General features: G+C 35.8%; 2 protein-coding genes across 2 annotated transcripts; both read right to left on the bottom strand.

Moving 5' to 3' along the window:
* Positions 1-969: 969 nt before the first annotated feature.
* LOC114669569 (extracellular calcium-sensing receptor-like) lies at positions 970-9,228 on the bottom strand. Its single transcript, XM_051922535.1, has 6 exons — positions 9,002-9,228; positions 8,284-8,581; positions 6,781-7,608; positions 6,461-6,682; positions 3,308-3,431; positions 970-2,009 (listed from the first exon to the last, which is right to left on the bottom strand). The coding sequence occupies exons 1-6, from the start codon at positions 9,226-9,228 to the stop codon at positions 1,084-1,086; spliced, it is 2,625 nt and encodes an 874-aa protein (XP_051778495.1). The 3' UTR covers positions 970-1,083.
* Positions 9,229-20,032: 10,804 nt separating this feature from the next.
* LOC127526666 (extracellular calcium-sensing receptor-like) lies at positions 20,033-26,542 on the bottom strand. Its single transcript, XM_051922627.1, has 6 exons — positions 26,119-26,542; positions 25,407-25,704; positions 24,249-25,076; positions 23,023-23,241; positions 22,019-22,142; positions 20,033-21,384 (listed from the first exon to the last, which is right to left on the bottom strand). The coding sequence occupies exons 1-6, from the start codon at positions 26,337-26,339 to the stop codon at positions 20,468-20,470; spliced, it is 2,607 nt and encodes an 868-aa protein (XP_051778587.1). The 5' UTR covers positions 26,340-26,542; the 3' UTR covers positions 20,033-20,467.
* Between the last annotated feature and the right edge of the window lie 265 nt (positions 26,543-26,807).

Raw genomic sequence — 26,807 nt, 5'->3', positions numbered from 1 at the left:
GAGAATCTTTATAGAAGGTGTAATTAGGCCCCAAGAGGCTGGGTACAATGCATCTTAGTATTCTAAATGTCTAGAGAGCTACCATAATTTGAAATGAATGTAGTTTGTGTGTTGATCGCTATGGTTATGGGCAGTGCATGAGGGCGCCCATTTAAGAAGCTTGTAGCGAATAACTACTAGGTTGGAGAGCATGTAGATTATGAAGGATTTAACATGCTACATTAGTTACGCCGAGGTTCAAGAAATTGATCTGATGGAGTTTGTGATGTTCTTAGCATTACGGTGCTTTTGGGAAACATACCTCAAAAGAGTAATTAAAGCCATATATTTTATCCATATATTTATCCATCCATTGATTTGTTACAGAAAGGAAGTAGGGAGCTAGTGCCAGTGTTATAGAAAATATTTACAATTTAAGCATTACATCTGGAAGGCTAATGTCTTATACTAGATTAAAAAAATACTGATTAATAATTTAATTACAAAAGTTTTAAAAATACATGCCTTTAGATTTACATATTTATTATTTAATACTGCTAAAAGATATATCTCACATAATTATTAGCATGCATGTTATTAGTATCAAAAGCAAGATGTGTTATAGAATAGTAGGCTAGCATAGCAGAACAGTGATTTGAGTGCACTCATCTATTTAGAGTTTGCATGTTCTCCTAGTGTCTCTGTTGATGTTCCCTTATGGTACACCAGTTTTCCTCCCATATCCATAAAACACATAGATTAGTTTAATTGGTGACTATACAGTGGCCCAAGTGTGACAGTGTGTGTGTGACTGGGCCCTACATTAGACTGGCATCCTGTCCAGTGCTTCCAGGATGGGATTTTGTCCTTTGCAAACCTGTACTGGATTAAGTTTCAAAATGTTATGAACATTTAGGAAAATTAACAGTACAATAATCAATAATATTTTGATCTTTATTTAATAAAATCTTAATAAAACACTGTGTTCAATATCTAAACAAATTCATCTATAGTAGAAATATCCTGATGGCACTACACAATTTCATAATCAACTAACTAATGACTTGATATTTATTTAATTTTATATAACAAGGTTATTTGATGTCATCCCCTTTGCTTTTTACTGTTTACGTTGCCTTTTCCCATCATGTGTTTCTTTGTATTTTTCTCTGGTTTAAACAAAATGATATAGCATTTAGGAGCAAATATACAGAAAAGTAAACCAAAAGCAGATGCTAAAATTGCAAAAAGTTCAACTGCCACTGTGTACTTTCCTGGAGTACTTATATAGGCAGGGATGAATGTGATCCAGACAGCAAAAAATATTAGCATACTAAATGTGATGAACTTCGCTTCATTGAAATTGTCGGGGAGTTTTCTAGCAAGAAATGCAATGACAAAGCACATAGATGCAAGAAATCCGATGTAACTTAAAACACACCAGAAGCCAAAAGCTGAACCAACTGAGCATTCTAGAATGATCTTTGAGTTGTGAAACTTTGAGTTTGGAATTGCATATGGAGGACTTGTAGTTAACCATATAATACAAATTACAATCTGAATGGAAGTACAGATGAAAACACTAGCTCTTTGTTGTGCAAGTCCAAACCATTTCATGACATTATTTCCAGGTAGTGTAGCCCTGAAAGCCATAAGAACAACAACTGTCTTTCCTAAAATGCATGAAATGCACAGGGCAAAGCTGATTCCAAACAGAGTGTGACGCACAAAGCAAGAGATGTTTGTCGGTTCACCAATAAAGGCAAGAGGGCATAGAAAACACAAAACAAGAAACAGCAACAAAAGAAAACTTAATTCCATGTTGTTTGCTCTCACGATCGGAGTTTGTCTGAAGATGGTGAACACAATTGCAACAGCTATTGTGACACAGGCACCGAAGATGGAAATAAACGTTAGTGTTATCCCCATTGTATCTTCATATGACAGAAACTCAATTATTTTTGGCAGACAGCGATCTCTAGCTTCATTAGACCAGTCTTCCAAAGCACATTTAAAGCATTCTATAGAGTCTGTAATAAAAATAAAAACAATGTAAGTAGCAAAATATTTTAAAATTAGGTGCTATTATAAAAACACAATTAATGCAGCACATATACAGGCACTCCAATGCAGTCCAAAATACACTTAGGACCACATCTATGCTATGGTGTGCTGGACTGGTAACATCACTTTAAGAGAGACCCACCGAATCAAAAAGCCAATTAAAAGGGCAGTCTCAGTTATGGGACACACTTTGGACCCCTGGAAGGTTGAAGCAAAGGAAAGAATTAAAACAAAACTAAGTGCCATTATGAACAATGCTGTACATCCTCTCCCGACACACTAACATTGAGGACTTTCAACAAATGAATTATTAAACAGAAGTGTGTCTGGAAATTCTACTTGGGCTCCTTTATACCGACAGCAATAAGCTTGCATAATCTATTGGTGGGAAACAAAGCCTAACATGCCAGCAGCAGATAAAAGGCCAGAATCTAACTCTGTGTGTGTTGTCAGGTCCAGTTTCCAGTTAGGGTTGATTAGATGAATGCACAGTATGAACATTCTCTCTATTTCAAAGTTAAATTTAGCTCAACAATAAATAATAGGTCTAAGCAATAACATTTTTCCAAAGCATATATGTTGTTATTTCACCCCCTATATATCCATCATACAAAGTGATTGTTATCTTCAGATGTATTTTTTAATAGTCTCTGTCTTCTTTCTTAATGGGGTAATACTGTGGGAACATTTCCTTAGTCGTTATTCCTTTTCTGATAACAAATTCCTTACCCATTTACATTCATGTACATATGCTCATAGACCACTGTTCCCTGACATAACAAACAGAGCAAAATGTGGTTTTAGCTGAATGCATTAAAAAAACTTTCAAAAATTCTTTATTTAGTTTGCCGAAGCAACATGGAGAGGATTTTTGCACATATATAGTATAATTTACTTCAAAGGTGTAACCTAATACAAATGTCATAATTCAATCTAAGGAAATGTTTTAAAGAATGGTAAACCTGGTAAATTGCTTCTAAAATATAATTGTATAATATAACTTGTTCTGTCTTTTATACCAGAAAACACATAGTTCTGATGATCACTTTTTATACTGTATACTGTATGTAAAACTACTATAAATATGATAGCATGTTGTCTGAGAATTTCACTGTGTTGTATGGTTATGATGCTATAAATTTAGAAAGCATCATGATTATTAAAAAATATGTCTATTCTACAGAACTATTCATGACCTGTATCACTTCAATTATATGTCCAGTACATATGTACATAAATACTATGCAAAAGTGCTTTTGTTTACCTGTCTGGTTGCTAATCTCGCCATCAGCACAGGGTATACAATCAAAGCAACAGCTAGGCTGTCCCTTTCGAGGAGCTTTTCTTGAACCAGGGAGGCAGCTGTTACTGCAGACAGACACTGGTGCCTGCTTATGATGCAAGTCAATATACAAAGGTTCAAAATCAATTGTTAGTATCAAAATAGAATATATATTATGAAAATATATATTATATACAGTTTAATGAATGGATGTAATATAATTTTTAAAAGCCGAAGAGTTAGCGCTTACCATTAAAAAGTTGAAAAATAGGTGTTTATTTAATATAGCATACTACCCATATTATACAGTTAAAAGTGTCTTATCTTTAATCAAATAAAGCTGAAAAAATGTAATCAAATAAAATTGAAAACGTAAACCAATATAATTATTACCCATTTTACATGTAGTATAGATTTTTACTGCATTTGATATGGTATAATATAAGCTAATACATATCATATACAGTATACAAAGTGCTCTCAATTAATTACACTTAAGGCAAAATTACTATTTTTGACTGTTACAAGAAATTCAGATTTAAAGTGAAATGATAAATATGATTATATATATATATATATATATATATATATATATATATATATATATATATATATATATATATATATATATATATATATATATATGTATGTTTTAACTTTTCAAAAGAACATAATTTATTGATGAAAGCCACAGTTCAACTCCCAGCCTGGGCACCTCCAGCATTGCACTCCCATTTTACTCACATATCCCAAAAAAGGTGTGTTAGGTTAACTAGTAGAATTAATTTAATTCTAACCTTATGCTCAGGGTTATTTGGACAGACTCAAGCTGACCTAATATGTTTATTAACTACCTTTAAAAAACTCTAGAACAGTAATGCCCCATAAAAAAATGGGTGTGATGGTATTCTCTGTGAAAGGTGCTTTATGAAATGAAGAATGACAAAAATTTAGTGAGTAATATTTTTTGAATTGTCAGTGTTTTTAAAAGTAAAATCTTTACTATTACAACTTATCAAAGGAGAGCTGATATTGTAACAAGACATTGCTCATTTTCTCATTTTTCTTGTAGTGTCCTTATATTCTTTTGTCTTTATTCCATGATAATAAAATTGTCATAAAGCTACAAATGTAAAATCAAAGAAAATGTAAACAAAGCTGCAGTAACTACATCTAAATATAAAGTAAACATATAAAAGTTATTTTCACAAAATCTACAGTCTTTAACATATATATTATATTATATATAATATACACATTATGCTTCTGTCTGTACAAAAAGTAACAAGTTAATCTGTATATTTTAGATAATTCTAATACAAGTAATATACATATGCAATAAATGCAATTCATCCATTAACTAAGAAAAACAAAAAACAAAACAATTTATAGTTGAGGAATCACTGAGGATTGATGGTCAGTTCATCACTACTGTATGTTCACATTCCCTCTGAGCAAACTTATAGTCATCAGATAGTATAATACTGACATCTTTAAGGCATCAAAATATATTTCTAGTTTTATCTCACAACATTCTAGTGCCACTCATACGCTTATCTCTAATGTTTAACGTCAAAAAATAAAATGGATTAACCAATCATAAAGGAAGAAACTGACTATGCCAGTTGCTGGATGACTGATCAGTGTGAATCACTGATTTCAGGTTGGGTAACATACAGTAGGCAGTGCAAAAATCCATAGTTAGCTAATACATGATGTAGAGAGTATCGGACATACTGAAGGTGACAGACACAGGCAACTCCTTGCAGAAATCCCAACAACTCGTGGCAGTACCCTCTTCAGATGGGGATATAATACACTATTAGTTGCTGAATGTAATAAAAGTGACAAGTCTATGTGTGTAATTTGCTATATAGGTTTCACCTGCTTTATAGTTATGTACATACCATAGCTGTGCTCAATTTTCACTGTATAGCTTATTTTAATATTCATTATTGCCTATCATTATTGTAGTATTTCTTGCATTATAAATTCATAAAATGCCCAAGCTTAATTTACATCCACTACAACTTTTGTTGTATTTTTTAATGACATATATACTTACTTTACATTTTATTTAAAATGTAACTTTGCTAGCTCTGTAAATTATCTTTTAAAAATGTGTGTTGTTAATGGCACTATATTACATAAAACTGAATGCACGTTTAATCACCAGGCACTGTGAGCTTCCGTTTTAAATTTTAATTAAGTGACTAACATTTTGACTTCAAAATATCTGAAACAGCAGCAGTCAGTTTCATATTCACATTCAAGCACACTCGTATACCATATACTTACCTAAACATTACTAATAAATTATAAGGCTGTGTACAAAATTACAACTGAAGCCTGCACACTGAATTATCAGTTCAACAAATATTAAGCCATTTTTTTCATCCATCCATTATCCAACCCGCTATATCTTAACTACAGGGTCACGGGGGTCTGCTGGAGCCAATAGCCATTTTTTTGTTATTTCTTATTACTCTATTCATTTTCCAGACTCACTCAATCCCATATTAATTCCTCTGTCCTGGAGCCATTGGGTGCAAGGTATGAACCACTCCTGGATAAGATATCAATTCATTACTTGGCACACTTACTCCAATATATACGTTTTGGGAGATAAAAAGAAAACAACCCAGAGAAAATAATTCAGTCAGATATACAGAGAATGCACAGACTCCACAGAGTCAGCATCAAGGACAGGATTCAGATTCTTTATTCTGGACTTGTGTGTTGGTCAATGCATCATTGTACCACCCCATTTAAATATCAAAGTAATATTCAATCAGTACATAATTCTCTTTGCATGTTAAATTAAAAATAAAAGGTAAATTAGTTCTGAGTTGTAATTCCTGATCTGCTGGTTGACTGTTAACTGTATATTAACTTAAACTATGAAGAATGAAAGTAGTATTGTTTATTATAAACTGCTAGTATTTTTGTGATTTATTGGGTTGCCTCTCTTTGTAGAATTACCACAACAACTAAAGAGCACCATAATTGTTACAGATTAATTGTAGATCAACACCTATAACATATTCATACCTTAACATTTCACACTAATTTATGAAGAAAAGCATACTTTTTCCTATGAGTGAGTACATTGGCAAAACTGTAAGTAACACCAACCTGTTTTCCTCCATGCCAGAATATAATGGAGTCATTTATGAACAGTTCACGTTCTCCTTCCAAAGCAGCATCATAAAATCCCACTTTAACAAACTGCACGGTCCCACCAGGTCCTTCATGCCAGTTTACCAGATCATAGGAAGCAATTGGGTCTCCGTTTTTATCAAAGCTGACCTCCTGGCCAAATGTGGTGAAGTTAACTTCCTTCATGTAACGTAAAAGCTTTGAAAGAAAATAAGTCATCATGAGCTTGACATTTTATAATAATTTAGACTAATGGAAAAAGTGTACAACATTTTATAATAATAACAATTACTTACCTGCCACGGGAGTACATTTCGAATATCTCCACATGAGTTGTTTGCAAAGGGTCCTTGTCCAGTTTTGCACCCATTCATGTTGTGAAGTGCATGCGCAACAGCATATACTGCTTTGTAGACATTATAAGAGACACGTAACTGGGTGACATCAGTATATGTGTTCTCTACTGTTATCAGATCTTCATGTCCACTGCATGGCTTTCTTGAAGTTGATGCATGGACATGTAAATTCAAAGAATTATTTAATTTGCAATTAAATATCTCTTCCCAAAATTCAGCAATAAAGGGTAATGAATATGCTTCAGATAAACGTATCCTGGTTAAAAAACTTTTTAAACCTGGAATGTCACCTTTCCTGATGGCGAAACCTATTGTCCCAATTAATAACTTCCGATACTCAGACCATAGTAATGTTGCTGTAGCCCAGGCTTCACTTGCTATCCACTGGATATCAGTGATATTCTGTCGTTTAAACTCATCCAGGATGGGTATCAGTTCACCTTCACCTGTGAAGCCCAAGACCACTTTAGCTGATGAGCTCTTGATTATGTCCACAACCTCAAGGATCCGCTCCCTCTTGTAGGTGGTTGGAAAAAACTCAGCATAAGCAACACACACGCCTGACCTTTTGGCTTCTTCAACAAAAAGCTGAATTCCAAAACGGGCGTAATCAGTGTCCAACCCGATGGCTCCAACCCAGGTCCATCTGAAGTGCTTGACCATCCTAACAATGGCTTTTATTTGGAAAGCATCACTTGGAATTGTTCTCATAAATGATGGAAACTCAAGCTTATCACTTAAACAATTGCAGGAGGCAAAATAACTGACCTGCAGATCATAGGAGGCTAAATGAATACAATGTTATTACAATTTAAAGAAATAATAAAAAAGAAAGCAAGACCAGTGGAAACACCAACTTTTGTTTGTATTTAATTCCCCCTTGGTGATCCATACTGTTTTGCCTTAAAACTCCAAGATCCTGGGACCGATTCCAGAACCGGACACTGTCAGCATGGTTTTTGTAAGGTGTGTGTATTAGGTAAATTAACTACTATAGCCTGTCCCTGGTCACCTGATGGTTGCCTGGGCTAGACTGGTATTCTGTTCACTGAAATTAGTGCTTTGATATTGATGGAATAGTTTTATGCTCAATGCGGTCATTGAAAATGTGACACAGGTAACTGATAGATGAATACCACATCAAACAATTTCAAAAACAATTTCCAACTTAATTCATTTCAAGGTCGCAAAGAGTCAGAGGCAATCCCAGCAGCATTGCAAGGCACAGTTAAACATAAAGGAAAACAATTCAGTCATCAATCAACCTAACCTGCATTGCTTACAGTATATATGTATGTGTGTGTGTGTTTGTACATTTGGTGCTCATATGTTATCTGTCTTGTCTAGGTAAGATTTATGTGAGATGGCACAAGACATCAAGAAATTAGAAAATAATGCATAAACACCAAGCACAAACTAAAAATATTACATGAAATGTCTTACCAAAGGAATTCGGAAATGTCCAATAGTCCTTAGAACAGCTACAGATCGAGATGATCCTGCATCTCCAATAATTGCTTGTGTAGCTGGGTGCCCATCACCTACACATGTGTAATTATCCACAGATTCGTCCTGCCCATTAAGAAGTACGAGAGCACTCCTTAAGGATGTCAGTATGTGGTCACAGCTATCCATCATTCTATAACCAATTTTAAAATTAGGAAGAAAATTTTCTCTTGCATTAATTTCCTTTATAGCAAAAATCATTGTTTGCATCCAGCGAAATCCTCTTGGACTGTACCTATGAGAAAGATATACAAATATACATATACAACTAATAAAGAGTTCATATAATAAAAAATCTAACAAAAAAGATTTAAATTTCATTTGTGTATTACTTTGTAAATGTAAACAGTATCATCCATCATAATTGCAAGCAAAAATATATAGACTTATTACCTGATAGATAGATAGATAGATAGATAGATAGATAGATAGATAGATAGATAGATAGATAGATAGATAGATAGATAGATAGATAGATAGACTTTCCATTATGTTAAACTGTTCAGTACACTCATTTGCCAAAACACAGTTTATACATTGGTATAAGGGTATAAGGACAATTAACACATATTAGTTTATTGTTTTTAAGTGTCCATGCAGGGCTTTGTTATTAGTCAGAAAAGCCCTTCATATGATCTAGTGATAAGTTACTTACTCACTGCAGGAGGATGGCTTGGGTTTAGCATCAAAAGGTAAAAGATCTGGGTCTGCCCTAAAGTGTAAAGGGAACAGTCCACCAAGAATGAAATCTCCATCCTCAAAAAGACTATCTGTATGAAAGTTACCCAGGAACTTGTATTTTGATTCTTCAGAGAATGTGATTGTTAGACCTTTTATTAAAATAATTACAAAACCTATTATGTTGACTCTCAAAAATGCCATCATTATGCTGAATGCTCTCCAATGAACACTCCCTAAATATATAGTTTAAGCATGATGGACCCCAGTGTCTTGTTACCAAAATAGAAATGGTGCCAAGCATTAATTATTTGCTTTTGATTCTGCACCATTTGGGAATTCTTCTAGGGAGTTTTCACAATAATAAGAATACACTGTTTAAAACACACACTTTGTTGTAGGATTACAAACATTTATGTAAAAATATTACTATTATAATAGTTGTATTTGTTGTTGATGTATATAATAAGTACAGTGTTAGTGGGAAAAAATGCATTATTTTTATGTGAAAATGTATATAATGTTAAAATGTAAAATATTATTAGTAAAGGTAGAACATATGTATCCAGGCAACTGAATTTTTATTTAATATGCAGGCCTTCTTTAATTGACAGCATCAGTCAATGTGTATCCTTCACTTTTGGTCCTGTAATTTATATTTAATAAAATAATAAAATAAGAATTGGCATAATTGCTGCTGTTGTACAGTATATTATATCATTTCCACTTAATATATGAATATTTAAAAAATGAAACAGCAAATTACAACCAAATAAGCAGCACTTCTAATGCATAACTTCAGTTCATTTTATTATCTTTTAATTGTTTTTTAATTTATTTCATTTTTGAAACCAGCTTCAGGCTCACATGTAGCCAGAGCCTGTCCCAGCCTCTCCAAGGATGAGGATCCAGTCCTTCAAAGGACATATTCACCCACACACAAAAACCAAGCCCCCCTCACACACAAAATAAATATTCATTTCTGAGGAGCAACACCTAAAAATTAAAATTATACTATGATCAGGTAATTACAGATTTTATGTTCAGAGGAAACGCAAATGAATGTTAAAAACTTTCAAGATTCTAAGTGAATTGTGGTTGTTGTCACATCCAAAGAGAAAAAAAACTATAAAAAAGTTTTTCAATAAAAGAAAATCAAAGTGTCATTACAAAGGTTAAGGGGGTAAAGGTGCACTTTTCAGTGTATCAACATTGATAAACTGAAACATTTATGAGAGGTCCAGATCCATTTAATTTTAGATAATGTGGCTTTAATTAGACATAGTCTATTTGACACTGGATGGTTGTTTTTTTTTTTCCTTGTTTGTTTAATAAAACCAAAAAAGTGTTCTTTTTAAGATATTTTAAAGATTGTGTTAGGTGTAGTTCATGTGGCAATGAAAACAAACTCAAATTTTAAATTCTGTGGACGTATTTTAAAGAGAAACTGACTTGTATTGTGTGTGTCTGTGTAAGGCTACACATTTTAAAAATATTTCAACACTCTCCAACAATACATGGAACTTTTCAGCATGTGGGAATCTTATAAACATTTGTGTTATTGTTAAAATCAATCGCCTGGTGTTACATCATTCCAAATGTTAAATATTACTAGCATCTTAATCATTTTGTATTTTTTGCCTGTTTTTCCTTGCCATTAACATGGCAACCATCTATTATAAATAAATGATGAACGGTGTCTCTGCATTAAGGGCATGTGGGGTCTGTAAGGTGATTATTAAAATGTTTAAAGAGTACAGTGAATGTGAGTATCACTACCTTACTTATTCTGGATTTCTTAGCATAATGCTGATGTATTATCAAAATGTTCATAGCAAACTCAACTTAGTATAGTCATAATGATTTTTTCTAATTGTACATAATATTCACAATGCAGTTTCTTATATAGAAAGTATGGAGTATGTGAAATTTTCTTTGTGCCTGGTCTTTCTAGTGTTCCAAGAATACATTTGCTCTTGTGTGCTCATTCATTGATACTTTCCAACACAGTAGTCAGTACATCTGCTCCTATATACTGTATATACAGAGGCACTTGTGAGGTCCTATGGTTCTTCTCGACCCCTCAGATCTGCTGATGAACTGCATCTGGTGATACCATCTTGGCATAGTATCAAATCTCAGTCCAGTTCACGTGTAACTCCTGGCTGGTGGAATAAGCTGTCCACCTCCATTCAAAACCCTGACTCTCTCAGTGTGTTCAAGAAGCATCTGAACACTATATTGTTTGGTAAATTTCTAAGTGAAAGCTGTTAGTTTTGTATACAGTATCTGAGAATTGAAATTAGATTTTCACTTGTGGAAATCAGTTTTGTACCCCTTTTCTGTAACACTTGTTCCCAAACATTCACCAGACTGATGTTATTTGATTATGTTGACCTCTTTTATAAGTTGCTTTGGATAAAAGCGTTGGCTAAGCAAATAAATATAAATGTAAATGTTCACATGTGTAGCCTGAACTTTTCATCTCGGCCTTTGGGCTTAAAGGTTAGAGTCTTTTAAAGTTTCTAATTAATTGATTTTTTTGTGATGCAGTTTATAGGGTGCATTATTTGGAACATCTTGCTATTTTGGAATTGACTTCATTATCATGAATCATGTTTGTTATTTGTATAAAATATAATTTAGTACTTTGTTCATTGAACAAAAACTAGAAATGTATGTATATTTATTTGTGTTTCAGATTTTAGTATTGGGTATTTGTTGTTAATGTTAAGATATTTTTTAATACAGTTCTTTGGTAGTTGAACTGAATGACAAAATAATTAGTTACTCCTCATTTAGAGTAATGTTTTATGGCATTATTTGTCTGATATTTTATTATCACTGGTACTAGTAGCATAATACACTGTGAAATACAGTGCTGCTTCTTCCACAACTGCTGTCCCATCATTGTTGCCATCCCTCTGATCTTCTACAGATCCTTCCATACAGCTCCAATGATCTTTTCTGTGTCACATAAACTGCCTTCACATTCGGTGCCTCCCACCAGTCACTTGGTGTCAGAGACAAAAACATCTGCACTCACTTCCCTCAACTGTATAAGCCAATCCAAACCAGGATCTTTCCTGACATTTGCCATTTTTGCATAGTAGAGAGTGCTGAAAATGTAGCTCTTCAAGTGCTTTGCCATTTCTCTCTCTGTCACTCACACACACACACACAACCTCTTCATTACTTATAAAGATGGCTTCATTCCTTCAGACTGCACCTCTCTCTCCCACATCTGTGTGGTCCCACTATAATTTTCATTCCAAAAATGTCACTGTTAATGATTAATGTTGTTTTATCTGTTACGCAGTAAGTTGCTATTGTTGCAGCACCCTTGCTCTATACATTATTTTTCTCTATTAGTTTGTGCATTCAAAAGATATTAAGTAAGCATTAAGTGACCTGTATCTTTACCTTACAGCATCATTTGTGTATTTCAAAGCTGTGAAAGTTTTAATCAGAATAAAGATCTGTTTTCTTGGAGTCTGTAAAATGCATGTAGCTGTCTTGTAAATGTAAATATAAATGCAAAAAATGTTTATTTTCAAAGAACTTTGTTTATTTGCAGCATGTATTGAAGGTTTACAAAATTAATATTGTGTTTTAAATTTCCTGGAGTTTTTGAAAATCTCCTAAATAGTACTACAAATTCACAATATTCTCAGCCTGAAAAGACAAACCAATTACCATTGCAACACTGTTGATTCAGTGGTAAATGGATTTAAATCCTCCCAGATCTATATTGCAATTCCAGCTTAATAATTTGCAGCTTGGGGAGACTTCCTCAAGTTGCCTCAGCTCTGGAGCATAGTTCCTTAAACAATGGGTCGCGGGTTGCCACCTTTTGGTTCATGCAGGAGTGTGACTCATCTGCTGTATTCAATGGGAAAGGGCAGCCTAAGGATTATGAAGGGTCTCACAATGGGTCGCCACTGACAAATAAGAAGCATACAAAAGATTCCTCACATGTCACACTATTGCTTGAATTGTTCAATGAAGTAAACTAAAGCTGCAGAACCTTAGAAACGTTGGATAAATGCAGCTACAATTTTTGTCAGAAAGCAAAAAAGTTTAAGCAATTGAAATTGTTCTGCTATGACTCTTGGTGGCAGTTCTCCAAAGGGAACCTGCCTCTCCTCTGCTCATGGTTGTCATGGACTGGGTCTCAAAGACACTAAGAAGGGCAAGATTAGGTCATGAGAAAAAAACGTTTAAGAAACACTGCTCTGGAGAATAACTATTATAATAATATGTGTCTTTCTTTATAAACAGTGAGTTAGCATACTCATTAAGTTTCCTGTCTATTTGTATTACTTACATTCACATTTTAATAGGACACACTTTTTCCTATAAATTGTGCCAAACATAAAATTTGTCTCTGCATGTCTGCAAGACCTAAGATGAGTTAATGTAATGTAATGCACTTAGTTAATTGGTCCTTTGGCTAAGATTCACTATAATGTGAGGAGTCCATCAATGTCCTAAAGTAAGAGAATTGAGGGGGAAATGTATAAAATGCTTCTTCATTTGGCAGGCCGAAGCACATCAAGTCAACAGGCCAGCCATTATGCCTATGTAGCTCAGCATGAAGAATGTAAGTAAATAAACAGATACAAAAAAAGACTCCACCACCTGGGGCCTCATGCATAACGCCATGCGTAGAATTTGCACTATAACATGACGTAAGCACAAAAGCCGAAATGTGCTTATGCACAGAAAAATCCAGATGCATAAATCTGTGTGTTCGCCAACTTCCACGTTCTTCCGCTACATAAATCCTGGTCAGCGTGAAAAGTAACACTCGTGCATGCGCCTGCTGTCCCGCCCCAACTCCTCCCAGAATTAAGCCTCTTTGAATATGCAAATCAATATAAATAGCCCTTAAGCTCAGAGTTCTGTGAAAAGGCAATGGCACAAGTACGAGGAAAAATAAAAGAAATTCAGCGAATACCAAATGGAGGCAAAGAAAAATGTACTATTTGTTGGTTTAAACAGTTATATAAGCAACAAAAGGAAGCTGATCGAGTAACATAGCGTGTCGGAGAAACTCGAAAGCTCAAGTTCACAAAGTCGCACAGTGCCCAAAATAAAAAAGAAGTTGTCACATATCAAAGTTAACATGAAAAGGTGACTCGTAGCCCACCGTCTGAGTGTCATACGAAAGCTTATTAGGGTACAGTGAAAAAAAAGGCACACAGTGTGAAAAAAGCACGAAATGTCAACTTTAATCTCAAAATTTCCACTTTAATCACGTAGTTTATTTTGTCATTAAACTAGAACATCATAAACTTCATCTTAAAATCGTTTAATTTACTAGTTTCTCAAATCCCATCGTAACTAAAGTAGCACATTAAATGCTTTGTTTTGTATTTGATCTTATACTGTATGTGCTCTATGTGCCTGAATCACTACGTGCTCTTCCTCCGACAGGACACAGAATCCATTACATTCGTAATATTACAGCTCTCTGAATAATTAAAATACTGAGAAGTATACGTGATATCATTTTCATGATGATATGAGTTAAAGCATGTTATTAAACATGGGAACACGGTGGCACAGTGATTGTTCATGTCTTACGCAAGAAGCTTGCTGCGCCATGCGCGACCTTCGATGAAATGGTTTATTACAGAAGTACTGTCTTTTTCAAACGTACTAACCCCCAATTCCTGTCCTTACTTTTCTTTCTCCAGATACCCAATCGCCACACAATCAGCTCTGTAATAGACGTTAAGCCATCTGTAAGCTTAGAACGCCGATTCTCCAAAACTTTTAAGGAACATCGAAATATCTTCAGAATGTTTAATTATTCTATCCATTTATCCTTCCAGTGTCGCGCCAGCCACAGCATGAATACAGCGCAAGGCAGGAACAATCCATGAACGAACTTTCTTGCTAGCGCTGCGGCACCGTGTAGTTAAAGTTAAAGTTTTATCTGTATAATATAATAAATATATTTTGCTGCATTTCATCTTAAAAATGATATCGTCATCATATGTAAATACACGCTTTATAAAGTGGCTCATGTTGTGCAATACTATAAGTGTATTATAAGTACAAAAACCTCACGGTAAGTTGCAAGTACAAACATTTCTACAAGGAGCACTTGATGCACTGATTAAGTGCGTGTATAGTTCTTGGGATGAAACTGTTTGTGAACCGTGAGGTCTGAACAGGAAAGGCTCTGAAGCGTTGGTCGGATAAGAGCAGTTCAAATAGCGAATGGCTGAGGCAGCGTGTGCTTGATGCTGTGTACCGATAATTCTCTTTCCGATCAGCTGCTGTACAGCTGTGATTCACACTCAGATACAGTGATATAAATACTCCGAGTGGTGCAGTGAGAGTAATATGGAAAAAGATGATCCGCTGTGGCAGCCCCTAACGGGAGCAGCTGACAGAAGAAGAAGAAGGTGCAGTGAGAGTAACAATGCTAAAGCAGTTACGGTATTTAGAATAGTTTGACCATTCTGTGGACCATTATATTGTTACAGGTTAATTACAATCAGATGCATTAAACTAATAAACAATATGCAGTTAATTTCAGTGCATTTATATAGCCGTGTCAGGGATGTGGATCTAAAAAAGAAAGGGAAACCACACAGGAACAGTAGCACTGCTTTGACGCTGGGTGGCGCCAGTCTGCAAAACCAAGCAGAGAACTTGCGTATGACAGGGTATGAGCTACCGTGGAAATGTGCGTGGCTTTACGCCAAGTTTAGGTTTTATATATCGCGATTTGAACGTGGAAACATTCTTACGCAACATTTCTGTGCGTACGCACTGTTTATACATGAAAAGAACATGGGTAGAGAAATTTTAGAATTTACCTCTGCAAATCAAAAATTGAGGCAATGAGAGGTAACCTATATTAAAATGAGCAGCTTAAAGTACATTCCAAGGTGGGACATATAGCTGTTAAGTATCAAGCGATTAATCATCACAATGGCCGCTAAAAGTTTGCTTGAAGAATGCTACATTTGTTTTTTTTTATTTGACGGTTTGCATGAGTTTAAACTCTGTCCAGTATTGGAAGTAGATGCAAAAAAATGACCAGAATACTGAGCTGAAAAGGGAATATGATCATTTGATGACAAGCAGAACATTATGCAGTAGTAAACAAGAGGTAAATATGAATATTTGTAGAAGAGAAAGGTCCATAAAAAGAGAAGGTCATGAGAGACAGGGACAAGTGGGGAATGAGGAAATAAAAATGAAAAAAAGAATGATGAAAAAGTCCAAAAAGAGAAAAAAAAACAGAACAAAAGAAATACAAGAATTTGAGTGGAGACTAAACAGAATCAACTATAGAGAGGGGAATGAGTACTAATGATAACAGAGTTTTTTAAAAGAAGTTAAACAAAGCAAATACCAGGTGAAATCGGGAGAATACTGGAGCAAAGAAATGCATTGTTTCAGTATAACAGATTATATAACAAACAAACTACAAAATGCCCGACTTTACAGCACAAATTAAGAAATTAATTAATGCATAATTGAAGATCTGGATGGACAAAATAAATAATATGGACAAACTAATACTAAATAAAATGAAAGAGATAGAGAAAATGTAGAATGTAGAATGGGGATGTTTCAGTCATCAGTCAGTCATTTTCCAACATGCTATATCCTAACACAGGGTCATGGGGGTCTGCGGGAGCCAATCCTAGCTAACACAGGGTGCAAAGCAGGAACAAATCCCAGCCCACTGCAGGACACACACACACCAACACACCAAGCACATTAAATGAGACAAATGTACATAAAGTAACAACCGGACAACAGAAATTAATTTTAGGTGTTTAGGTAAAAGAAGGCATCATATAGAAAATGAGAAGGGGCTCAGAAGTATTTCTTTAGGTAGTGAAGAAGTAAACATTTTGACTAGATATCCATAAAATTGTCTTTTTACAAGGTATCCATAAAACTGTATCCATAAAATTGTCTAAATATACTGAGACATTTAGAAAAAATACTAATATTATTTATATTATATAACAGATTTTATTTTTCATAAATTGTAATAATAATTTCTCTCCTCTGACTTTATCAGCTCCCTCTCTGTTGCTGACCTCGTGGATTTTTATAACCAGTCCCTGAGCAGTCTCCTGGACTTCCACGCCCCTTTAACATCCAGGTCCGTCTCATTCTCATGCTCAGCTCCTTGGTATACCTGCGAGCTGCGAAAAATGAAGGTGGCTGGGCGTGTCCTTGAGCGGCGGCTCAAGGCCTCTGGGCTGACTGTCCATAAACAGGCTTACAGGGAACACATGAGGGCGTATGCAGAAGCTCTGAAGGTTGCACGGTCCAAGTGTTATTCCACCATCATCAGAAATGGCTCCAGGAACCCTAAAAAACTTTTTTCAACCATAAATCATCTTCTCAAACCTCCTTTACCCGCCCATTCTGAAACCACCGATGAGAGATGCAACATGTATATCAACTTTTTTAAACAAAAAGTTGATAATATCCGTTTTCAACTCTCTACCAAGGATATCTTGCCCTTCCCAACTGTTGACTCATTGTCTGAGACTGTCCAGCCTCTTTGCTCTTTCTCTGTTGCCACACAGGAAGAGGTGGAGGATGTCATCAGGAAAATGAAACTGTCTACTAGTTCCCTGGACCCTTTCCCCTCACCCTTGTTGAGGGCCAACATTTCTGCCGTCTCTCCACTTATCACCAGGATAATAAATCAGTCCCTCCTGGTTGGCCATATTCCTTCTGCACTAAAAACTGCTGTCATCAGACCTCTACTGAAAAAATCCACCTTGGATCCTGAAGTTCTCTTTAACTATAGGCCCATCTCCAATCTTCCATTTCTCTCCAAAGTTCTGGAAAAAATAGTTGCAGCACAACTTCATGATCATCTCAAACTGAATAACCTGTTTGAAAAGTTTCAGTCTGGTTTTCGCCCTGGCCATAGCACCGAAACAGCCCTGGTCAGGGTCACCAATGATCTTCTGATGACGGCAGATACTGGTTCACCTTCACTACTTATCCTCCTTGACCTGACAGCTGCTTTTGACACAATAGACCATAACATCCTTCTTCACCGCCTGCAATACACTATTGGACTCTCAGGAAATGTTCTAAATTGGTTTACATCATACCTGACTGGCAGAACAGAGCATGTTGCCCTTGGCAGCGCAAAGTCCCACACCCACAACGTCACCTGTGGTGTTCCACAGGGCTCTGTGCTGGGCCCTATCCTTTTTACTATCTACATGCTCCCCCTTGGAACTGTCATTGGCAGACATGGTTTATCGTTCCATTGCTATGCCGATGACACTCAGCTTTACCTCAGGACTACTCCCACCTCCTCTACTGCTCCTCTGCCAACATCTACATTGACTACCTGCCTGGAGGAGATAGAGGCATGGATGAGGCTCAATTTTCTTCAGTTGAATAGATCCAAGACAGAAGCCATCTTAGTTGGTACATCACATCATCTCCGCTCCTCTACCATCACCAGTATTACTTTCTCTGGCCAAACTATTCCTCTTTCCACATCTGTTACTAATTTGGGTGTTAGAATGGACTCCCAACTTACTTTTGACACCCACATCAAATATCTCTGTAAGTCATCTTTTTACCATCTCAAGAACATCGCCAAACTCCACCCATTACTCACCCTGGCAGATGCAGAGAAGCTCGTCCATGCCTTTGTCTCTTCCAGGCTGGATTATTGTAATGCGCTCCTCATTGGGATTCCTGGCAAGAGTATCCAGAGACTCCAGTATATTCAGAACAGCGCTGCCAGGATCCTGATGAGGGTGCGAAAGCATGATCACATCACCCCAATTCTGAAAACCCTTCACTGGCTCCCTGCTTCATTCAGAATAGAGTATAAGGTCTCCCTTCTTACCCATCAGTGCATTTATGGACATGCCCCTCTTTATCTACAGGAACTCCTTACCCTTCATACCTCCTTACGCTCCCTCCGCTCTGTACACACTAACACTCTTCAAGTCCCCAGAACTAAGCTCAGCAGCATGGGTGACAGGGCGTTTTCATCTGTGGCGCCGAGACTGTGGAATGCCCTCCCTGATTACCTGAGAGCCCCAGAGTCGACGGAGGCCTTTAAGCGAAACCTAAAAACTCATCTTTTTAGAAAGTCATTTTGTTAATGTATTTTATAGATTCTTCTGTTTTTTTGTTTTTTTTTATTCTATTTTTACTCTGTAGCACTTTAGGATTGCTAAAATATAAAGTGCAATATAAATAAAATTTATTATTATTATTATTATTATATGTAATTTAACTACTTGGCATTCTCTAATACATTTGATTTTTAACTTAGGGTTGAAAGGGACTGGGACCTATCACAACAATACCATGCACAAGGCAAAGAACTACCATGCACAACTCAATTACACAAACATACTCAGAATCTGGGGAGTGGTATGGGAGGCTAAGGTGAATTCACCTGTTAACCTAACACAAACATGTTTGGACATTGGAGGTACCTTAGAATACCACCAAAGGAAAAACATGCACACAAGGGGAAAACAACAGACAGACCACAACCAGGCGCAAGATTCAAACTTAGAATGCTGGATTGGTGAGGAAGCAGCTCTAATCACCACACCACCATGCCACATTGTATATGCAACATACAATTATAAAAACTGTGTATAGGATAAGGAATATTATTATATATGAAGAATTTGTGCATATTTTGACATATGGGTATTTAAAAATACTATCCTTAAATGAAAAGAGAATTAATGTTAAATATGGGCTTTTTTCAGTATTAAACATTAACAACTGAGAATTTATCATTTATCTACCTTCACAGGGCAAGATGACAAAAAAAATGGCAGAAGAATTCTTACATTCAATGGAGGTAAGATTTAATATCTTAGAAAAAACAGCTTTTAAAAAAGGAAACAAAATAGTCAATTCTTAGAGTCTCTGGAAAAAGGCATATATACTGGTATACAATGTATTACATCAATGATGACAGGCAATAAACAAACAATTTCTTCTGAGTAATCACAAATACAGATAAAGTAAAACATAAAGAAAGGCCCTTTTGATTGTTTAGTGAAGAAATATGAAGACTTGACAAAGAACTAAAAACAGAGATGCCTGAGTTTCATGATGATACTGTATAGCTTCACTGATTTACTAGATTATGAAACAATAAAGATATGTATCACCAGGTTCCTGGCATGTTTATTAAAAATACATTTTAATTGTGCAAGAGCATTCGTGTGGAGGTGTCCGATTAAGAATGCACGGTATATGCAATAATTTAAGCACTTTAGAGTCAATTATTAATGTAATACTCATACTGTACACATCTGGCTTTGTTTTGAAATATACACTGTATGCATTTTCTTTATATGCAGTGATTTGTTAATAGCAGTTTGGACAATATGACATACACAGTGGGCTAAGAAATAAAATATAATAACATGATTGTGAAAAAATCTTACTTTGTAGTTGTATGACTGTTTCTGCCCATCATGTATTTTTTTGTATTTTTTTCTGGTTTTAATAGTATGATATAACATTTTGGAGCAAATATGCATACAAGTAGTCCAAATGCTGATGCTAGTATAGCAAATAACTCAACAGCTACTGTGTATTTTCCAGAAGTACTAACATAGGCAGGAATAAAGGTGATCCAAACAGCAAAAAATATCAACATGCTAAAAGTTATGAATTTGGCTTCATTGAAATTGTCAGGAAGCTTTCTAGCAAGGAAAGCAATAATAAAACACATAGAAGCAAGAAATCCAATGTAACCTAGCACACACCAGAACCCAACGTTTGAACCAACAGAGCATTCTAGAATGATCTTTGCGCTCTGATACTTTGTGTTTTGAATAGCATACGGAGGACTTGTAGTTAACCATACAATACAGATTACAATCTGAATGGACGTACAGAGGAAAACACTAGCTCTTTGTTGTGCAAGACCAAACCATTTCATCACATTACTTCCTGGCAATGTTGCCCTAAAAGCCATGAGAACAACAACTGTCTTTCCTAAAATGCATGAAATGCACAGGGCAAAGCTTATTCCAAACAAAGTGTGACGCATAAAACAAGAGATGGTGGTTGGTTCACCAATAAATGCAAGGGGGCATAGAAAGCATAGAACAAGAAACAACAATAAAAGAAAACTTAATTCCATGTTGTTTGCTCTCACAATTGGAGTTTTCCGGAAGATGGTAAATACAGCTGCAACAGCTGTGGTAACGCAGGCACCAAATATTGAAATAAATGCTAGTGTTGAACCTAACAGATCTTGATATGACAAAAATTCAATACTTTTTGGGATGCATTGGTCTTTAGCTTCATTTGACCACTTTTCCAAAGAGCATTTCAGGCACTCTACAGCATCTGCAATAAACCAAAAAATAAAAATAAATAAACGGATGAAATAATTACAGAAACATTTCGTTTCCAGTTTTATATTTCTTTGAAATTGGCATATTTTATTGTTTTATATACTTCCATTTATCTTGCCATCCATTTTGAGCCTAAGGCACACATCTTTTCAATTTTTAAGGAAACGTGGTAAACACCAACAATCCGGCAGTAGCACTGATCTGTGTCACTTTGTCACTCACCAATGCATTGTTACAAGATTTGTACATAGTATAGTTATTTAAGTGTTTACATTAGAGTATCTGCCATTTTATTATGCCATTATGTTCTATGGTGTATTACAACAGATGTAATAAAATCCCACAATATGAAGTATAATTAAACTACTTATAAGTTTTTCTTAAACTTGCTAATTTAATAAACATAAGTGGATACAAAATAACAGAGTAATTTTAAAACATAAATTTTATAAGCTCGTTTCTAAATGTTTGGTGTGTTCTTCTCCATGCAGACGGACGAATGTCATTTATTTATTATCAACATTACGGAGTGTACACTGTAGTACAGTACATTGTCCATATAAACATAACTAACTCAGTTCTATAAAGCCTCTCTCGCGTTTTTCGTGTTAAATGTTACAAATTACCTGTCTGATTGCTGATTTCACCATCTGCACAAGATATACAATCAAAACAGCACATAGGCTGTCCCTTCCTTGGCGTTCTTCTCGTTCCTGGGTTGCAGCTTTCACTGCACAAAGACTTCGGAACCTCGTGAAAAATACATAAATAAAAAGTAGCATAATGTATCGCAAGTTGGATTTAGAATTAGTCTGAGATGGTGTCATCCTGCCTAATGTTCATAATGTAATTATTTACTTCATGAGAAATACAAAATTAACAAGAATAGTTGCATCAAATATTTGAAATATTAAAATGTGTGCTTCAGTTTAAATGTTTAAAGTTTAAATAGTGTCGATTGTAATAGAAATGTATCGTGTTTCACTGATTAACTTTCATAGAGGGCAAGATCTTAAGGGATCAAAATCAAAATAATGTGAACTTAAAGGCGTCTTAAAAAAACGTGAAGTGAATTCAAGCGATCATAAGTAGTTCTTATGAACACGAAAAGACCTGTATCAAGGGGACGCACGTTTGTGAGGAATCACATCTTACCAGGCGCTGTTAAACTGGGCGTAAGAGCCATTCCTACACGGGACGCCACTCTACATCCGAGCACAAGGGTGCCCAATGTTTTAGATGAGCTTGGGTGGGAAGAGTAAAGCCGCTACTCTGTGGTTGTTTTCGGCTAGATTCGATTAGCAATGGCGTCTTCGTCACCAAGAGTGTTAAGAAAAACTGTCATAAATCTAGTTGTAGGTGCCACTTGCTGCTGTTAGCTACAAATTACAGTAATACTCATCGTAAAGCTTCATGTTGTTCTCCCCATGAACGTGACACTGAATTTTGCTTTGCAAAAAGGTTTAGGTGAGTTGTCTGTTCTATTACTTTTAACAGAGTAAAGTGGACAAGATAAATCACATATCACTTTTATTTAATGTCTTTCCCAGGTACAAATAGGGAATGTTTGCTTATATCAGCAGTAAAGGAAATGTGTGATTTTTGTTATATGTTGCATAAAAATACTGACCTGCTCTCCACGCCACAAAATGATGGAGTCATTAATAAAAAGTTCCGTTTCCGTACCCAAAGTGGCATCGTAATATCCAACTTTTACAAACTCAATTGAACCATCCTGTCCCATTTGCCAGTTAATCAAGTCATACGATGGAATTGGATCTCCATTTTTATCAAAACTGACTTCCTCTCCAAGAGTTAAAAAACGCACATTCCTCATGTAATGATGAAGCTGAAACGACAGTAGCAAACAAAAGGGCAACACGATGACTGATAAATTAAACACACCTATAAAGTTAATACAGAAGACAATGACTTATAGCAAAATACTTATACGTTGAACTGTTGTTGCTCTTTTTTCTTAAATAAAGCTCGTAAAAGGCCATCTTGCCTGAAGAAGGGGCCCGAGTTTCCTCGAAAGCTTGCATATTGTAATCTTTTTAAGTAGCCAATAAGAGGTGTCATTTTGCTTGACTTTTCACTACATTCATAATGGCTAACACGTTACAACACCCTAGTACTAATAAATGCGAATAACGTTTATGAAACCATATGTTTAATTACTCAGATAAAATGGAAAGGGAAAAGCAGGAACCCAATCTGATCAGGGCGACATAGCAAACTCACACACCCCTGAAAAAGAACTGCAAATCAATCAAATTGTAAAAAGCATTCTTTAGTTTGCATTCTGGTGTACTGTACCACCTTTGATTTCTCTAGCTACAAAAATATTTAAATAACTGTAACATACATGGCGTTTTCAAACCTTCCTGGCAGCACTGGGTGCATGAAATGCAACCGCCCAGGCCAGAGTGGCAGCACATCGCAGAACTTATTTATGTACACAAGGGTCAGTATAGAATTGCCAATGAATCTAACCTATCCATCCATCCATTTTCTAACCCGCTGAATCCGAACACAAGGTCACGGGGGTCTGCTGGAGCCAATCCCAGCCAACACAGGGCACAAGGCAGGAAACAATCCTGGGCAGGGTGCCAACCCACCACAGGAATCTAACCTAAAAACCTTTATAATTTATATATACATATTAATAAAGTATCTATCTATCTATCTATCTATCTATCTATCTATCTATCTATCTATCTATCTATCTATCTATCTATCTATCTATATATTCTTTTTTAAGTGTGAATCCCAATCATAAGTTAATTCAATAATAATAGTGATAAGAATGACGATCATTCAGTCACTGCCTGTCATTATTTTTCAGATACGTACCTGCCATGGGTGAATATTTTTCATTTCTGCACATGAATTGTTTTCAAAAGGCCCATTATCCTTTATGCAAGAGTTCATATTGTGAAGCGCATGAGCAACGGCGTAAACAGCTTTGTAAACATTATATGACACTCGCAACTGCGTGTCATCAGTGTAAATATGAACTTTTGTTTCCAAGCTCTCCAGACCTGAACAAGGTTTTCTGGACTGAGGCCCATGCATATGTGTATTCAATGAATTGTTCAGCTTGCAATCAAACACCTCCTCCCACAATTCCGCAATGAATGGAGAAGTGTACGCATCCGACTGACGTATTCGGGTTAGGAAACGTTTCAGGCCTGGAATTTGCCCCCTTCGGATGGCAAAGCCAACACTGCCCGCTAGAAGTTCCCGGTATTCGTTCCGGAGCAGCGTTCCCGTTGACCAGGCTTCGCTTGCTATCCACTGAATGTGGGTGATGTTCTGTAATCTGAATTCATCTAAAATGGGAACCAGGTCCCCTTCACCTGTAAATCCCAGAACTACATTAGCAGAAGATTTCTTCATTACATCCACAATTTCAAGAATCCTTTCTCTCGTGTAGGTGGTCGGAAAAAACTCGGCGTAGGCAATACATACATCCGACTGTTTTGCTTCTTCAATGAAAAGCTGGATGCCAAAGCGGGCATAATCGGTGTCCAGTCCAACGGCCCCAACCCAAGTCCACTTGAAATGCTTGACCAGCTTCACTATGGCTTTGATCTGAAAAGCATCGCTGGGAATTGTTCTCATGAAATATGGAAACTCTTTCTTGTCGCTTAAACAACTGCAGGAGGCAAAATAGCTGACCTGTGAGTTATTAAATGTAACGAGTATAATGTAACCGACATAAAAATGAAACAGGCCAACATAAGTTACTAAATTACAGTATGAATGCTAAATCTTCAGAAATTAAAAACGTGTCTTAAATACATAAAAATGCATGAGCAACTTAAAACACATCCTTACACCGTCATACAAAGTTCCTGCGCTAACTAAAACGAGGCAGCTATTGGAGAGAAATATCATTATTAGCATACATTTACATGAATATCCACTACATTGAAGTCTATCATTGATATCCAAAGATATCCTAAATTCACACAAATCAATACAGGATTGTATATTAAAAACATTTACCAAAGGAATGTGAAAAGGTCCAATGGTCCTCAGAACAGCCACAGATCTCGAAGACCCTGCGTCACCAATTATCATATTGACAGCTGCACGCCCGGCAGCAAAGCATGAGAAGCTGCCATCCTCACCCTCTTGCCCATTTAGTTGAATAAGCGCACTTTTTGTAGATGTCGCGATGTGATCGCAGCTGTCCATAATCGTGTATCCTAATGTAATGTTTGGAAGGAGGTCTTGTCGATTGTTAATTTCACTGATTGCAAAAATCATAGTCTGCATCCAACGAAACCCACGTGGACTGAACCTAAAATAAAACACACGTTTAGATATCATAAATAAACGAGACGGTATCCACATACCAAATAAAAAATGCAGTGCATTATGGAAAATTAAAAAATCAGTCTGATCAGGTCTTTAATGACGCGCTGCGGAGAAAGAGATTTAAATTAAATTTAAGAAATGGCAAAGCGCCAGCATCACTCCTTGAGAATGTTAGATTTTGTTATCGTAACTGATTTAGCATAAAACGTTTAAATACACTCATTTGCAATTATAGAACTTAACATTTTGTGCTGTAAGGTGTAAATTAAATACATAGGAACATATCCGTCAAATCAGTAAGAAAAGCAACATAGGTGTTTGCAGTCTCTCAATTAAAAATTGTATATATGGTTTACAATAATCCAAAATGCATGTACATACACGTGGGTCTACTCACTCACTGCATGTGGGCGGTTTGGGCATCACTTCAAACGAAAGCAAATCCGGAACCGATTTAAAAAAGTGTAAAGGGAATAAACCACCAAGAATGAAGTCGCCTTTCTCCGAAAGGCTGTAAGTGTTCGTGTTCCCTAAAATCCTGCATTTTAAGGAACCGTCGGCAGTGCACATCAGATTGTTACAAAGAATTACCATTAATATGATATTTAAATAGCCCATTGTTCGGCACTATAAAGTGATTGCATTGTACACAAAAGCATATATACTGTAGGGAGGGGAAACGTATCTCAGTAAAACAATCTGACGAAAATAAACACTGTCATTATTATAATGCAATGGGATTTGGCACCCAAAAGGCATATCAAACAGTACCGTCTGGGAATATTAAAGTAATACTATGAAGTACAAATAATCCTCACATTTACAGGTCTTAAAGGCATTAATCTTTTAATTTAAAATCGGGCACACGCAATTTTTAATTGAATAATTTTAGCTGGGTGCAGAGCACCTAACAGATAATGCACTGTACACCAGATTAAGGGTAAACAGTTAAAACAATATATATACATGTATATGTGTGTGTGTGTGTCTGTGCATATATATATATATATATATATATATATATATATATATATATATATATATATATATATATATATATAACCAACATTCAGCAAGTGAATGGAT

This window comes from Erpetoichthys calabaricus, chromosome 2, assembly GCF_900747795.2.
Source record: "Erpetoichthys calabaricus chromosome 2, fErpCal1.3, whole genome shotgun sequence".
Classification (NCBI taxonomy): Eukaryota; Metazoa; Chordata; class Cladistia; order Polypteriformes; family Polypteridae; genus Erpetoichthys; species Erpetoichthys calabaricus.
The sequence above is the reverse complement of the archived record's forward strand: the minus strand, read 5'-3'. Positions and strand labels throughout refer to the sequence as shown.